General features: G+C 42.2%; 1 protein-coding gene across 1 annotated transcript; it reads left to right on the top strand.

The window, feature by feature from the left end:
* Positions 1 to 763: 763 nt before the first annotated feature.
* utp15 (UTP15 small subunit processome component) lies at positions 764 to 14,612 on the top strand. Its single transcript, XM_041900519.2, has 13 exons — positions 764 to 1,235; positions 1,602 to 1,741; positions 1,911 to 2,003; positions 2,297 to 2,481; positions 2,784 to 2,962; positions 3,515 to 3,640; positions 4,873 to 5,008; positions 5,267 to 5,351; positions 5,473 to 5,628; positions 12,217 to 12,318; positions 12,428 to 12,561; positions 12,833 to 12,891; positions 13,846 to 14,612. The coding sequence occupies exons 2-13, from the start codon at positions 1,652 to 1,654 to the stop codon at positions 14,085 to 14,087; spliced, it is 1,587 nt and encodes a 528-aa protein (XP_041756453.1). The 5' UTR covers positions 764 to 1,235; positions 1,602 to 1,651; the 3' UTR covers positions 14,088 to 14,612.
* The last annotated feature ends 2,847 nt before the right edge of the window (positions 14,613 to 17,459 follow it).

Here is a 17,459-nt window from a genome sequence, read left to right as displayed (position 1 = left end):
ACAGACGTATCTGCCCTCTCGTTGGCGAGAATGGTCCCACCTGATCTCGCCTCCTCCCCCCCTGCTTTCCATCTTTGAGGAAATGTATTGCCATTGTTAGAGCGGTCACTTTCCCTACCAGAAAACACGTGTTACCTCAAAGTGTTGTGTATGTACGCATCCAAATTCAGGAGGGAAATAAGGCGCGAATGTTTTTAGTTATAAAAAATATATAAAAAATATTAGCAACAAATCAATACAAAAAGAACATGGGGGAACACAAGTATATGTAAAGAATATACAAAGGACAATTGGGCTAGGGGTTACAATATAACATTACAGGAGAACCTTAAGGGACATACACACATTTATAATTCTAACAGCTTTTTTGTTGGTAGAGTATTTAAATGTCTTAAAATATAGTTCAATTTAAATAATTTAAATTTACATAAGGCGCTGATGGTTTGACTGCTTTTTGCGAGGAAGTGACGCACTTTGATATGAAATGTTGACAGGGAGATGAGAGATGTCAAATTAAAGGCAATTAGTTAATCAACTGAATCACATTTCAATTAGTTAAAGAAGCTTATGAACTGATTGGAATTCACCAGAATGTATCCATTGGACATGCACGGTGGACAGCTACCAGGCAGGAGATGGTTGGTTGGCCAATGAAACAGTAAACAATAAAGTTTTTTCTTTTTAAACGGAAGTGGAGATTTTAAACACGGCGTCATCACAGAGTTTCTAAACCCAGAGGCGCAACATCGCGAGACCTCCGGGAACGCTTGTGAAACAGACCAAGCAGACGAGGCGGGGTTTGGGGTTTGAGAAGTCAATGAGAGAAATGGAAAGTAGTAGTTGAATATGTTATTACTCCAACCGCGTGAAAGTAACAAACTGAAACGTTATCATTTTCGTCAAAAATTACTTTATATCGAAAGAGTCCCTTTTGATTTGACGGCATGCACATGCGCAGTTTGGCGCGAGTCGATCGTTTGACCCAATGACGTGTTTCTGCGCATGAGTTTAGCTAGCCAAAGTCGCCATGACATCGCCTACATGTGTGATCAGGGATTTTTATTGGAGAAGCAGTTTCTGCTCTCTTCACTGTACGGTCTTTGACTGCATCCTGTGGGCACAGAACAACGTGATAACGTTTTAAACATGAATACATTTTGCTTTGAAAACCTATTTCTGAATTGAATCAAGTGGATTTCGATCTACCGAGTTTAGTCAAGGAATACCAACCAAAGGTGAGAAACCTTGTTTGAAAAAGTATTTATGTTAAATCTAGTTGGCGTGCGGACCACGTTGGGTATGCTAGTTTAGTTAGCCATTTTCAATGCTATACTCCTGCTTTTCCATCTCAATAAAGTGATCGAAGAAAGAGGTTACTTCCATACGTTAAGTGTGTGTAGACGCTAGTGGGTAGTTAACCCAAGCATAATCAGTTCTAAGCTGTCTGATGTTGCAGACTTAAATTGTTAATACTTAGGTAGCTAGCACATGCTGCTCTGCATACAACAGTGCTGACGTTTGTAGCTAGTGTTTCTGCCTGCTCAGTTTTAGATTAGGTTTATTTCAGTGTTCATATTTAATGTGTTCCTCACATCAATTAGGTGGGCTCAAACTATCCGAAGATTGAGAGGAGCCTTATCAACATCCTGAAATGGCTTCATTCAAACCCACAAAAATCCCAATATATCCCAAACTTGGAGAGAAAGTTACTCCGGACACATTGTATTGGAAAAACTACAAGGTAAGCCTGTCACACTGTCGATGTAAGTGGTGTTGGTGGCTGCATGAGTATACTAGCTATAACATTTCCATATTGCAGTAACAAGGCAAGAATAGCATACTATTGAACTGATGAAGTTGACTTGTCTTCGATTGTATTCTCTCAACTCTTCTCTGTTGCTTGTTTTCAGGCCCCAGTCCAGATAAAGGAGTTTGGAGCAGTCACAAGCATTGACTTCTCCCCTCTGGCGCCACACAATTATGCAGTGACCGCTTCTACACGGGTAGGCTGGCCCCACTGCCGTTCAGACACATTAGTAGTTAGTAGACTTGGACTCAATGGTGGTTAATTTAGGTTCTGACCTATATCCGTTCATTAAATCAATGACGACAATGGCATATAAAGTAATTCCTTCTGTGATCCATCGACTGAACTACAAATGATGATCTAAACATTTCTGACCATAGCCTCTACGAGCCATCGTAAACAATCATACAGTCTTGATAGTGTTGGTTTGCCATCTACATAAGCTGAAAGTGTGTGTGTCCCTCACTCTAAACCCGCTGCCTGTTTCAGATCCACATCTACGGACCGTTTTCTCAGGAGCCAGTCAAGACGTTTACGCGCTTCAAGGACACGGCGTACAGCGGAAAGTTCCGGTCAGACGGTCAGCTCTTGGTGGCAGGATGTGAGGACTCAGTGGTGCGGCTCTTTGACGTTAGCGGCAAGGTGGCGCTCAGGGTGTTCAAAGGGCACACAAAGTAGGTCCTCAATTCAACGTCACCAGGTTTCCAATGTCTGATAGGAAATAATTAGGGGACGTTTTCCAATCAGTGGGCGAAAATAAAATGGCTAAGCGCAGCAGCAGGCCCATTGAGTGATGATTCCTTGAGTGATCCATCGACTGAACTAAAAATGATGGTCTCAACGACTCTGACAACAGCCTTTGACAAGTGTCTTGTGTGGATGTTTTGGATCCCATTTTTCATTCCTTATTACTGTGCAGATAACACCTCTGGTGTTCTTTACTACAATAATTAACTGAACTGTGTCTCTCCTCAAGGGGGGTGCATGTAACAGATTTCACCTCAGACTGTTACCACATCCTGACGGGCTCAGACGACTACACCTGTCGCCTGTGGGACATCCCCAATTCCACTGAACTGACCTCATACAAGGAACACACAGACTATATCCGCTGTGGCACCACCAGCAAACTCAACAGAGATATCTTCATAACTGGTGAAATTAAGCACAGTTACTCATACAAAGACATGTTGTGTGATGATTCCTTGAGTGATCCATCGACGGAAGTACAAATAATGATTTCTGACAACAGCCTCTACCAGCTATCGTAAAGGGATAGTTTGGGATTTTATCTACTTCCCCAGAGTCAGATGAACTGGTGGATACAATTTTTATGTCTGAGTTAAGTTTTAAGGAAGTTGGCAACTAGCATTAGCGCAATTGCTAACTAGCGTTGGAGTAATGACGAAGTCTATGGGAAGACCTAGCATGCTAGCTGTTTCTGTAGACCAGAGGCATTGCGCTAATGCTAGTTAGCATTAGCTTGTGAAACTATCTCTTAGTTCCTTCATACTGGACGCAGACATAAAAATGGTATCCACAAGTTCTTCTGACTCTGAGGAAGTAGATAAAGGGCTTCATTGCCAAAATCCCGAACTATCCCTTTAAACAGTCACACATTCTTGATAGTGTTGGTTTGTCATCTACACACAAGCTGAAAGTTTGTTGTTTGTTTCACTCTGTACTGTCTCTGTCCCCCACCTTCAGGCTCCTATGACCACACACTGAGGGTGTTTGATGCCAGAGTGGAAAAGAGTGTGATGACCATGGACCACAGCCAGCCTGTAGAGAGCGTTCTACTCTACCCCTCAGAAGGACTACTGGTTTCAGCAGGTAAGCTGTAACCGCAGAGATGCATAACCATAATATTATACCGTGATCGTGAGTTACATAAGCATTTGTGGTCCTCAAGATGAAGACCAGACACCACACTGGTATGGTTGTGTCCCAATAGTAGCGGCCTTACTTGATCTCCTTTACCAACATGGTCTCAGAGCATGTTGTATTATTTTGTATGTAAATCCAAGACACTCCATTTAGTATGATATGTATACGTTTTTGGATGTCCATCACCCATTTCGTATGATCTGTTACGAATTACAATTTGTATTATAGGTTACGAATTTGCAAAACGTATGATATGTTAGTCCCCTGTAGCTCAGTTGGTAGAGCTTGGCGCTTGCAACGGCAGGGTTGTGGGTTCGTTTCCCATGGGGGGCCAGTATGAAAATGTATGCACTCACTAACTGTAAGTCGCTCTGGATAAGAGCGTCTGCTAAATGACTAAAATGTAAATGTAATGTTACGAATTCTGGCTAGGTGGCTAACAATAGCTAGCTGTCTAACGTTGGCTAAGCTAGGGGTTAGGGTTAAGTTTAGGAGTTAGGTTAAAAGGGAAGGGTTAGCTAACATACTAAGTAGTTGCAATGTTGCAAAAAAGTAGTAAGTAAATAGCAAAAATGCTAAAGTTGTCCGTGATGAGATTCGAACTCGCAACCTTTGGGTTGCTAGAGTTTCGCGTTATATGCCCACCCATCCACCCCGACCAGAGATCAATGAGTCAATCTCAACGTGACTTCCCTGGTTAAATAAAGGATAAATTGTTCAATAAGGGTGCACTTGTCAATTTAATTTAATTTTATCATGCAGTGCTAGCTGTGCCACTAGAGATCCTGGTTCGAATCCAGGCTCTGTCGTAGCCGGCCGCGACCGGGAGACGCATGGGGCGGCACACAATTGGCCCAGCGTCCTCCAGGGTAGGGGAGGGAATGGCTGGCAGGGATGTAGCTCAGTTGGTAGAGCATGGTTCATTTCCCATGGGGGGCCAGTATAAAAAAAAAAAAATGATGTATGCACTCACTAACTGTAAGTCGCTCTGGATAAGAGCGTCTGCTAAATGACTAAAATGTAAATGTAAAATGCCATCCCCCTCAAACGATAAGTATGTGTATCTTTGAAATTGACCTCATACCTGTGCCCCTCCGTTATTTGTTGTTGTGCTTGTCGCATCTGTGCTGATGGAGGAAAGGACCGTTTATACCAGATTGTTGTCTTCCCCCACACAGGAGGGCGCTATGTGAAGGTGTGGGACCTTCTGAAAGGAGGCCAGCCTCTGGTGTCACTGAAGAACCACCACAAGACCGTCACCTGCCTCGGTCTCAGCGGCAACGGACAGAGACTGCTCTCTGCCTCACTCGACAGGTGTGTGTGTGTGTGAGCAGCTCTAGACAGACGGCAATCTGCGTACCTGGACAGATTTGTGTGTATTGCAGCAGGCATGTTAATTCCTTGAGTGATCCATCGACTGAACTACAAATGAGCTCTTCAACTCTGACACAGCCTCTGACAAACATATCATATTTTATTAACAAGATGGTTATTTTAACGGCACAATTGGTATGTTTTGATGGATCTCTTGATTAGATGAATATGCATGTTTTTTTTTTTTTTACCCTCCAGGCACGTGAAAGTCTACAACACAACCAACTACAAGGTGGTTCATAACTTTGACTACGCCGCCTCCATTCTCAGTCTTGCCCTGGCTGTAAGTTCACTAGTAATGCCATACTGAGATTTAGCAATCCGCTATTATGATGATGTTTGATGTGTGGATTGTGTATGGATTGTGTATGAAGGCTTGAAAGTTTCTGTGTGTGTATGTTTAGCCTGATGACGAGTCTGTTGTCGTGGGGATGACCAATGGCATCCTGAGCATCAAACACAGGAAGAGCCCTGAGGAGAAACAGGAAGTGGCTGGCAAACAGAGGAGGAGGCCGGTGTACCGCATCTTTGTCAAAGGAAGAAACTACGTCCCGAAAAAGGCAAGTGCATATTCCCCCAACTGTTTTATTCTACTACATTTACATTTTAGTCATTTAGCAGACGCTCTTATCCAGAGCGACTTACAGTTAGTGAGTGCATACATTTTCATACTGGCCCCCCGTGGGAAATGAACCCACAACCCTGGCGTTGCAAGCGCCATGCTCTACCAACTGAGCTACACGGGGCCCCAAAGAACAATTCTACTACAAAGAACAATTCTCACTATTGTATAAATGTTTGCAGGGGTTTTTAACCCTGTTTCTGGAAAGCTGCAGTTGTGCAGGTTTTTGTTTTAGCCCAGTACTATAACACCTGATTCAATTAATCAGCTACTCATGGGGACTTGATGATAGATGAACCAGGTGTGTTTGTGCTGGGCTTGAAAAAAAGCCGGCACAGTGCACACCCTAAAGCTCTCCTGGACCAGGATAGAGGAATGTTGTTCTACTGTGAGGAACTTCAGGTAACTGCCCAAAAAAAGGAAATGGGGTGTTGGGCCACCACCATGAGCTAGAACAGCTTCAGTGCACCTTGGCATATATTCTACACGTGTCTGGAACTCTATTGGAGGGATGCGACACCATTCTTCCATGAGAAATTCCATCATTTGGTATATTGTTGATGGTGGTGGAAAAACGCTGTCTCAGGCGCCGCTCCAGAATCTCCCGTAAGTGTTCAATTGGGTTGAGATCTAGTGAGTGAGATGGCTATTACAACTACATTTTAGTCATTTAACAGACTCTCTTATCCAGAGCGACCTACAGGAGCAATTAGGGTTTAGTGCCTTGCTCAAGGGCACATCAACAGATTTTTCACCTAGTCGGCTCAGGGATTCGAACCAGTGACCTTTCGATTGCTGGCTTAATACTCTTAACCACTAAGCTACCTGCCGACTATGGCATATGGTTTACATCGTTTTCATACTCATCGAACCATTCAGTGCCCTGTGGGTGGGGTTATTGTCATCCTATGGGGGCATAGCCATGATAGGCAAAATAATGGCCTGCCCAGCATTTTTATACATGACCCTAAGCATGATGGGATGTTCATTTCGTAATTAACTCATGAACTACACCTGTGTGGAATAACCTGCTTTCAATATACTTTGTATCCCTTATTTACTCAAGTGTTTCCATTATTTTGGCAGTTACCGGGTCAGCCAGATTTTCATATCGTCATATCATTTTTCTCTCATGCTGGGATTTATGGTATTACCAGCAGAGTACACATGGGGGCACCAAAAACGCAAGGAAAGCCTATTGGGACTCTATTGCCAGAATGCTAACAGAATTTGCATGAACTAATAGCAAAATCACATAGACTCTGTTAGCTAAATGCTAATGAGCGAAAACGAACAAACTAATTGCAAATACAGGCAAATCCAGCTCATAAAATTATACAAGTATAGCTAGTAGCTACCGAAATATCATTTTTGGTGAGTGTGGACATTTACAAGCGAAAGTTACCGAGAGAAATTGTGCAAATAAACTAAATTGTGATGCATGCTTTTCTGAAGGAAGAGCAGCATGTGTACATGGAGCAGAGGGAAGAAGACGGAGGAGGAAAAAACCGCTAGGAGGAAAGCACTGGGGGGGAAATGGCAGCCGTACAGAATCGAGCACACAGCCATGCAATCTCCATAGACAAACATTGGCAGTAGAATGGCCTTACTGAAGAGCTCAGTGACTTTCAACGTGAAACGTCATAGGATGCCAGCTTTCCAACAAGTCAGTTCGTCAAAATTGTACCCCGCTAGAGCTGCCCCGGTCAACTGTAAGTGCTGTTATTGTGAAGTGGAAACGTCTAGGAGCAACAACGGCTCAGCCGCGTGGTGGTAGGCCACGCAAGCTCACAGAATGGGACTGCCGATTGCTGAAGCACGTAGCTCGTAAAAAGTCTGTCCTCGGTTGCAACACTCACTACCGAGTTCCAAATTGCCTCTGGAAGCAACGTCAGCACAAGAACTCTTCGTCGGTATCTTCATGAAATGGGCTTCCATGGCTGAGCAGCCGCACACAAGCCTAAGATCACAATGCGCAATGCCAAGCGTCGGCTGAAGTGGTGTAAAGCTTGCCGCAATTGGACTCTGGAGCAGTGTAAACGCGTTCTCTGGGGTGAGGAATCACTCTTCACCATCTGGCAGTCCAACGGAGGAATCTGGGTTTGGCGGATGCCAGGAGAATGCTACCTGCCCGAATACATAGTGCCAACTGTAATGTTTGGTGGAGAAGGAATAATGGTCTGGGGCTGTTTTTCATGGTTTGGGCAAGGCGCCTTAGTTCCAGTGAAGGGAAATCTTAACGCTACAGCATGCAATGACATTGTAAACGATTCTGTGCTTCCAACTTTGTGGCAACAATTTGGGGAAGGCCCTTTCCTGTTTCAGCATGATAATGTCCCCGTGGACAAAGTGAGGTCCATACAGAAATGGTTTGTCGATCGGTGTGGTCAGCACAGAGCCCTGACCTCAACCCCATCAAACACCTTTTGGGATTATTTGGAACGCCGATTGCGAAGCCAGGCCTAATCACCCAACATGAGTGCCCGACCTCACTAATGCTTTTTGGCTGAATGGAAGCAAGTCCCCGCAGCAATGTTCCAGCATCTAGTGGAAAGCCTTCCCAGAAGAGTGGAGGTGGTTTATAGCAGCAAATGGGGGACCAACTCCATGCCCAGGATTTTGGAATGAGATGTTCGACGAGCAGGTGTTCACATCCTTTTGGTCATGTAGTGTAACTCATCCAGAGCTCTTTGACTTCTGGCTATTATAAGATATCTGATGGCAAATATTTACTAGTGAATTGCATGCAAGTGTAACTTCATCACATCATAGGTGCCGCATAAGAAGAGACTCACCAATAGATATAGAACGCTATGGACTCAGTTCTCACTTTCTCCCGTTGGGCTATTAACAAACACGTGACTGGCTTAAATGTTCAGGGAAACTACTGTAAGCTTCATAATGTAAAATAATGTGACCGGTGAAATGAAGAGCGCAATCTGCTTTATCTCCTAAAGTATTGCACTAGTTGACTGCAGGTATTTACTTAAAAAGTAGCTCCAAATATTTATTGAAGAACTTCAAAGAAATATTTCGACTGTATTGAAAAACCATCCGGTGGCTTTTTTTCAAATACCCCGGTATACGGTGTTCAACCCAAGCCTAATGGTCAGGATACTGTGACCCTACTAACGGTACCAGATGGTAGCCTTGAAGTCGTTCAGTGCTGGGATCCTAAATGCTATGAACAACAGGCCTGTTGAGTGATGACACCTTGAGTGATCCATCGACAGAACTACAAATGATGATCTCAACCACAGCCTCTGACAAATATATTAGTCAACAAGATCATGTTTAATGGCATGTATTTTCAATTAAGGATATAGTTACATTCTCCAAGGACTTATTTTCAGTCTACTGTTTGAATTCAGATAACTCTCCATTGTTGAATTCAGTATTTTTTTTAAATATGAGAAACCACATTTCCATCCACAGTTGTTATGCGAGTGAAGTCATACCGTATAAAACAATTATTAATAATCACTACAGCTGTGATGAAAACAGGAAGTTTCAGTACAATTTTATAAATGCTGACAGATCATGTTTGTTCGACATGGTGGGATCTTTTTGTGTCTGTAAAATTAATTATGCGAGAAATGGCAGTGGAAACGCCTTTATGCCAGGGTGCCCGCGGGTCCTTAAAGTCTCTTAAATGAATTTATCTGATTTAAAGGGCTTAAGTCTTAAAATGTTTTCAAAGGTCTTACAAATGTGATGGAGATGACTAAAGCGTTTCCGTTATATTGTGTTGCTGCTTAATTGCTGCCACCATGGCAATTATGATTTTTTTAAACATAAAACAATTCTTGAGGCGCACTTCCGAGAGCTATCCAACCACGTGCGCCTCTGTGTGTGCACGTCATGTGCGAGTCGGGCCGTTGCTAGAGGAGAGAGCAAAGTAACCTATACAATTTGATAGACAATAACACTAACTAGAGCTGGGACAATAAACTGAAAAGCACCGACATTGCCCCCCTCTTACCGAAGTAATTTAGGTGATTAGACATCCCTGCAGATTTGTTAGCTCTAAAACCATTATTTGGTCAACGCTAATGTGCATTAACCTGCTTCCTGCAATGAAAGTATCTGCCCTGTCCCTGTTTCGCTGCTGGCTCTCACTCCCTCTCCTCCTTTTGCGCACGGAATGAAGGGAGAGATCCATCCTGATAAGTGCAGGCATACTGACAGTTGAGCAACATTTCGAAATGTAATTGTGGGAAAGACAGTTTCTAAAACAACTGCAGTTACTGGAGTCTCAGCTTTATGCGAGTATAACTGTCAATATAGAGGGAATAGCTAATCATGGCTACCCGGACTATTTGCATTGTCTCCCCCACCCCACCCCCTCTTTTACGCTGCTGCTACTCTGTTTATTATTTATGCATAGTCACTTTAACTCTACCTACATGTACATATTACCTCAACTAACCTGTGCCCCCGCACATTGACTCTGTACGGGTACCCCCTGTATATAGCCTCCCTACTGTTATGGTCCTCTGTAGCTCAGCTGGTAGAGCACGGCGCTTGTAACGCCAAGGTAGTGGGTTCGATCCCCGGGACCACCCATACACAAAAACAAAAAAAATGTATGCACGCATGACTGTAAGTCGCTTTGGATAAAAGCGTCTGCTAAATGGCATATTATATTTTATTATTATTATTATATACTTTACTGCTGCTCTTTAATTATTTTTTAACGTACCTATTTTTTTACTTAACACTTATTTTTCTTACAACTGTATTGTTGTTTAAGGGCTTGTAAGTAAGCATTTCACTGTAAGGTCTACACCTGTTGTATTCGGCGCACGTGGCAAATAAAATTGGATTTGAAATAGCCTACTCCTTTTTATAAAGTGGGGTTATGTAATTGAGATGATGCGCAAGCAGAACGGAGCGGACAGCGCCGTTTGCGCCTAATACATAAAGTAGCCTATATAGGCCTACCAATGTAACGTTTTTGTAGGACATTACATTTACTGTTAGATCAATTGCATGGCTATCTAGCAACAATATTATATTTAGAGTTAGCAATCTAGCTAATGTTTTTAGAAATGATGTAGCATAGCCTAGGCCAATATGCACAAAAAAACATGCAGACAAATTCATCTCTAAATATTCAGAAAGATATCTGATTATTCTGCACTATATTTTGACATGTTGCACATCAAAACATGTCATGTATTCCCTGAACATGTTAGATGAACTATCTATCTTCTTTCACGTCTTATTTGGCACTGGAAAAAGTCAGTCTAGAGCCCTCCCGCTTAGCTACCTTGCTTTGAAGTATAGCCATGAGATACCTGATACACTGAATGAGGGAATTATTTTATTGAACTTTTTGGTTGTAGGCTAATGTTCTAATGTTATAGCATAATACCTCCAAGAGAGCTACTGGGTGTGTAGACTTTTGTTCCAGCCCTACTCTTAACACACCAGATTCTACGAATGAACTGCTCAACGGGACCTTGTTAATCTGACTCGTGTGTTTGAGCAGGGCTGGATCAAAAGCCTGCATACCCAGTGGCCTAGCTCTCCAGATGGAGAGTTGACCACATGTTTTATACAGTAACAGTGCTGACTTTAAGGATTCTGAACACTTAGTTTGTGATCTAGCCAAACAAATGCAGATAACAACCCCATGCTTCAGCCATCTATAGCCTAGCCACTGTGCTACTACATCCGTGAGGCTACAGGAGAATGCTCATTGCTAAAATGATATGAGCAAAGTAGGCTGTAGCCTTTGAAAGAACCAGCCCTAAAAATACTACTTTTTGCCAACATGGGCTCATTTCTGGAGAGGTATATTAGCAGGTGTGTGGTGCGCACAGATCTCAAAATTGGTATTCGTTTGCATTCCAATTGGCATTAAAAGGTTTTAAGTCTTAAATTCAACTTCATGGAACTTGCAGAAACCCTGTATGCGCAAGTATTGATAGTATCCATCATATCGAAGTTAACGTGGAGTCACACGATGATATCGTGTGTGGTCCTCCCACTACGACTCGGGAAAGCATGCAGTTTATTAGGCTACATGCAGATAAAATAACTTATGATGAACTTCACAGGGTGATGTTGATCCTGCTTTCCAATAAATATTGAGGGTCTGATTCTGGTGACATGATTGACGCTTGACTGCCATTTGACAAATATAAATATTCTTGCTCTTATCCATAATAATCTCATGTAGACTAGCTTACCCACACTGTATCTGCGAGCTGTTGGCTAGAGCGCACATGCCAAGACCAGAATAGGCACACTTGCTAATTAATGCAACAGTTTTTGTGACAAAACTATCAGGGTTGAAAACACAATGGAAACACATTGAACTTTATATTTTTATTCAATGCATAAAAACTTAAGCAAAAAAGTACATTGTGTGTGCTACGTCATCACCCACTGATCTTTATCTGCAACAATTCCCTTTGGTGGAAACACCACTGGTGGGAAAATGCACACATTTTCTTTATGCAGATTTTTGAATATAAACCTTGCTAGTGAACTGAAATCCCCCTCTTCCCTCCTTTAGGATGACTTTCTTGTCAGCAAACCAGTGAAGAGCCATCTGGCCAAATACGACAAACAGCTGAAGAGATTCAACATCTCCAAGGCCTTGGATACCGCCCTGGAGGTACAATGACTTTCTTTGTTCCAAATGGATCCCTGATGATCTCGGCAACTCAGACAAATATCTTGATAGTGTTTAAGTTGCTGATTTTTAAGTGTGTGTGTGCACGCAGTCGTGGAGGAAGAACAGAAAGCCTGAGATCACGGTGGCGGTGATGAAGGAGTTGGATCGCCGAGGAACATTGAATAACGCTCTGGCTGGACGAGACGAGCAGAACCTCTCTCAACTCCTCAATTTCCTGATTGGGTAACACTCACTCAAATACCCAATTCCAAATCAGCGCCTACCTACTCCCTAGTGTTTGTTTCCTGTCCATGTGTCTTTAAAAAAAAATGTATTGGTATTTTCTCTTTGAGATAGTCATGAATGACAGGGGTAGACCGATATGAAGGCACAGGCTGGATTTGAACCAATGCTGCAAGGGGCGATGTGTGGTCAGGAGTCTGCAGTACAACCACTACACGAGACTGCGGCACACGTGTTGTGTCTTGACTTTGTTTTATCTTCTCCTTCACAGGAATGTAGTTGATCCCAGGTTTACGCCTGTCCTCGTCACCGCCACTGAGATGATTCTAGGTGAGTTTGTGAAACAAATCTCTCTTTTGTTATTTATTCTGAGTATGTATACAGACCTGCCAACCTGCACACATTTGAGGTCAAAGTAGCTAAGGTGTCATAACAACAAAGGTAGCGTTTAGTCAACTAAGCAAGGACACTTTCTTGCCTCCACATGCTTTGATATCCGCAACGGTAGTATAATATAATATGCCATTTAGCAGACGCTTTTATCCAAAGCGACTTAGTCATGCGTGCATACATTTTTGTGTATGGGTGGTCCCGGGGATTGAACCCACTACCTTGGCGTTACAAGCGCCGTGCTCTACCAGCTGAGCTACAGAGGACCACGGTGCGAGCGCATTGACGAGCAAGGAAACGTGCGGTGTTGCAGTAGTTCATTGCGCGTCGCTGCGTGAATGGAAACGGACATCGCAGAGATGTTCATCTATTACTGTCCTTCGCAGAAAGTAAGACAGTTGTTTCATATTCCAAATAGCCTACAGTACATTGCATCCAGTAATTGAATTATTCTGAATTTTCTCCCCAAACTAAATTAAGCCAGTTTACATTTTCACTGGACTAATTATAAAGACACCTATTAATTAGAATAATCATTACCCCTAAATTTAATCTAGAAAATGTGTCATTGAGACCACCTCAATTTAATTTAGGATCAAACAAGACGTCTGTGTTGGCTACATTATTTGATATCATTTAAGACTCTTGATTTCAGGAAATGACAGTTACAGGATAGTTACAACCCTACCATTCCTACTGAGGCAGTCATCTGCCAAATCATTATTAGGCAAAAAAAGGTGCGTTTGCCTATGATTTGAGCAGTGTGGGTGTCACACGCTTGCCGTTGTGGGGTCTGCAGGGCCAGGGGTGCCGCCGCGCTGAAGTTGTACTCTTAAAAATTCTTTAAGTTTGGCAGATGTGTGTGTCACGTTCTCCTGTCCTCGGTCTCCTCAGACATCTACAAGGCAGTGGTGGGTCAGTCTTCAGTAGTGGACAGACAGCTTGTGCGTCTCCAGGAGCTGGTGGAGAGAGAGATTGACTACCAGCAGGACCTCCTGGAAGTGCTGGGGATGTTGGATACCCTATTCGCCTCATCCCTCCCCAGGAAAGAGGTGCCTTGCCCGGGCAGCAGCCGGCCTAACGGCTTGGCAGAGGGGGGTCTGGGGGCGCCAGGGCCACAGCTCCAGGCCGCCTGAGGCCCCTACAAAAGACTGTTCCACCGGGATGCCTGGGCTGCCCCCGGCACGACTAGTTCCGGAAGCGCTTCTCTGTCTTTGACGGAACATCGTCAGACTCGAGAACCCATGACTACATCCTGCTATCTGAATTTACACCACCAACTGAAAAATGAAACCATTGATTTGAGCAACCAACCTGAGCCTCGTTCCTGCTGGGCTCCCTGGTTTTAACAGAGAGGGTCTTTTAACTGGCTCCAGAGAACGGCCAAAATGGGTTTGACTCTTCAGAGACAGTGTTTTGTAAATGTATACATATCTGTATGTGTGATTTAAATCTCTGTATCTGACTGGACACAAAGCGACAATTAATTTGATTGGAACGCCATAAAATTGTCTTTCACAGCTAATGTTTCTCTAAACATTGACTGTTGTGAGTGTATTCCATTTCTCTTCGCCCTATCTGTCCATGTTTGAGTTTTTATAGAATTTGCATACATTTTCAATGTGCAGTAAATAAAATAAAAAGAAACCTGAAGTAAACTATCAAATTTTGAAAACAAGGCGTCCTGGATCCTCTTTGATAACTCTCTCACATGCGCACACACAGTATACTGTCCCAATTATCATTCTCTCCCTCCTCCCAAAGTGTGCACTTGTTCACCAACGATGGTGAATAAACGAAGATGTCTTACTCAGGCTGTTTACCATTGAAGAAAATGGTTACAGTTCCGGTCTGCTTTAAAGGGTAACCCTCAACCCAAATTTCAGCCTTTGCCCAGCCCCTTCAAATAGTATTTAAAAAAATGCATTCAGGTGAGAAGTTGTGGGTGGGGGGAATCGCTCATAAATATTCATTTTGTGGGTGAGTAAACATTGTACCTGATCCCAACACTTTCACACTAAAGCATACTTACCAGAAGTCCACTGGCATGCTCTGATAATAAAATGATGTGCATCTCTGGGCCTGTCATGCCAAATATTGTCCCCCTGCGTCACAATAGGTTTTGAGCCTATGGTTCTAACAATGAATTTAGCCTTCAAATGCCTTTGGAAATCCAGGACAGTTGGCTCACAGTGGTAAAACGTTGAGTTCCTGACATCTATTGCCACTTGCGGTTTAAGTTCGAATCCCCTATGGGGCGTAAAAAATATATTTGAAATGTGGACTCATTTATTGCGGTATTGTTTTGGGAAGAAAGGTGCAATCACCACCTTGAAAATGAAGATTAGGGGCTCAATCCAACCCGCATTGCAGTATTTACGCAGTAGTTATTTTTCCAATGGTCAAATTAACTCACAGATTGGTCTTGGGTACTGTAAAAAAACCTACAACTACTACGCGGGGGCAAGACATGTATAGCTGTAACAGACATTTTTGTGACCTTATTTGACCTTTTCTGCTGCTTTTGAGACACGGTTCGGTCCCACCTTGGGGCACTACTTGTTGAGTAATTAAAACACTAAACAATCACAATACAGTAACTATTTGTCACTATGGATTATTATTCTAATATTGATTCATTATAGAATTGTCAGTTATTAATGATGTTTTTTTACTGCACTCTAGAGAGTTGTATGCCTAGATATCTTAATATATATTTACATATGTACAGATTGTGTGTGCATGTTTTATTTTTTTGGTGTCAGCCACCAATCTCTTATTTTCTGTTTCATAAAAGCTGAGGTCTGGAACTCCCTCCAGGTAATCTCGCTCTCCATTCCTTGGACTTGGTTGCTTAATGACACCCTGAATTTTAATCGCTACATACAGTGAGGGGAAAAAAATATTTGATCCCCTGCTGATTTTGTACGTTTGCCCACTGACAAAGAAATTATCAGTCTATAATTTTAATGGTAGGTTTATTTGTACAGTGAGAGACAGAATAACAACAACATCCAGAAAAAAGCATGTCAAAAATGTTATAAATTGATTTGCATTTTAATATATTTCAAATAAACCTACTATTAAAATTATAGACTGATCATTTCTTTGTCAGTGGGCAAACGTACAAAATCAGCAGGGGATCAAATACTTTTTTCCCTCACTGTACGTACATTCATTGTGAAGAACAAATGTCAGTTTGGCTGGAGCGATGTGGATGGGTAGTCAGGGAATGGCCTTGGTACATTAAAAATACTTTTGCAAGACAGTAAACATATTTGCCTGCCACTCTTAGGAACCCTGTACATATGTGAGGGCTGATGGGGCCCTGTTTCAGCTCTAGATGACAAAACCTGCACACACTCCCAGAGGGTTACAGGTTCCTTTTGGTCATTAATTTTAATCAGAGAAGTATCCAATAAACCAAACAGTTGCTTTAACTGTGAATGTACTTTATTGCACACAATCCTCAAATAAAATGAAGCGTACATGAAATAAACAATTAATTTACATTGGGTCTAATGTGTATTTGTAGTTTTGTATTTATTAATGATCCCCATTAGCTACTGCCAAGGCAGCAGCAGCTCTTCCTGGGGTCCTGCAACATTAAGGCAGTTATATACAATTTAAAATATTACATGACATATTTCATAACACTTTACCCAATAAATTTAGTGTGTTCCCTCATGCCACTACTCCACTATCACATATTTACAATACAACATCTATGTGAACGTGTGTGTAGAGTGAGTGTCTATACCAGGGGTGTCAAACTCATTTTAGCTCAGGGGCCACATGGAGGAAAATCTATTCCCAAGTGGGCCGGACCAGAAAAATCATGGTATATATAACTTAAAAACAACAACTTCAGATTGTTTTCTTTGTTTTAATACGATCAACATACAACATAAAGCTGGAGCCTGAGGACAGTGTGTCCAAAATAGTACAAGCACAACATCACTATTAATCATAAAACACGTCAAGTTTATTTGAAAATTCTAAAGAAAAAGAACACACAAACACACAATGCCTCAGTGATTAACAGAACTGTTTCACAGATCACAGAACTATATCAGGGTGTCATTTCTCAGGCAGAAATGTAGATAAAAATAATGAAATCCTGTTCCCCAAACAAGTGCAAGAACCACAGAGTCAAGAATAGGTTAAATATACAAATAAAATAAAATCAATTAAAAACAATAGCACATCAACATAAAAACATATAAACATAAAGCTGGAGCCTGAGGACAGTGTCCAAAAGCACATCATCACTATTAATCATAAAACACCTCAAGTTATTTGAAAGTTCTGAGGACAAAGAACACACAAACACACAATGCCTCAGTGATTCACAGAAGTATATCACAGATCACAGAACTATATCAGGGTGTCATTTCTCAGGCAGAAATGTAGATAAAAATAATGAAATCCTGTTCCCCAAACAAGTGCAAGAACCACAGAGTCAAGAATAGGTTAAATATACAAATACAATAAAAACAATTAAAAAC

Source organism: Coregonus clupeaformis, chromosome 16 (assembly GCF_020615455.1).
Source record: "Coregonus clupeaformis isolate EN_2021a chromosome 16, ASM2061545v1, whole genome shotgun sequence".
In the NCBI taxonomy this organism is placed as follows: domain Eukaryota; kingdom Metazoa; phylum Chordata; class Actinopteri; order Salmoniformes; family Salmonidae; genus Coregonus; species Coregonus clupeaformis.
This window is presented reverse-complemented; position numbering and strand designations above follow the sequence as displayed.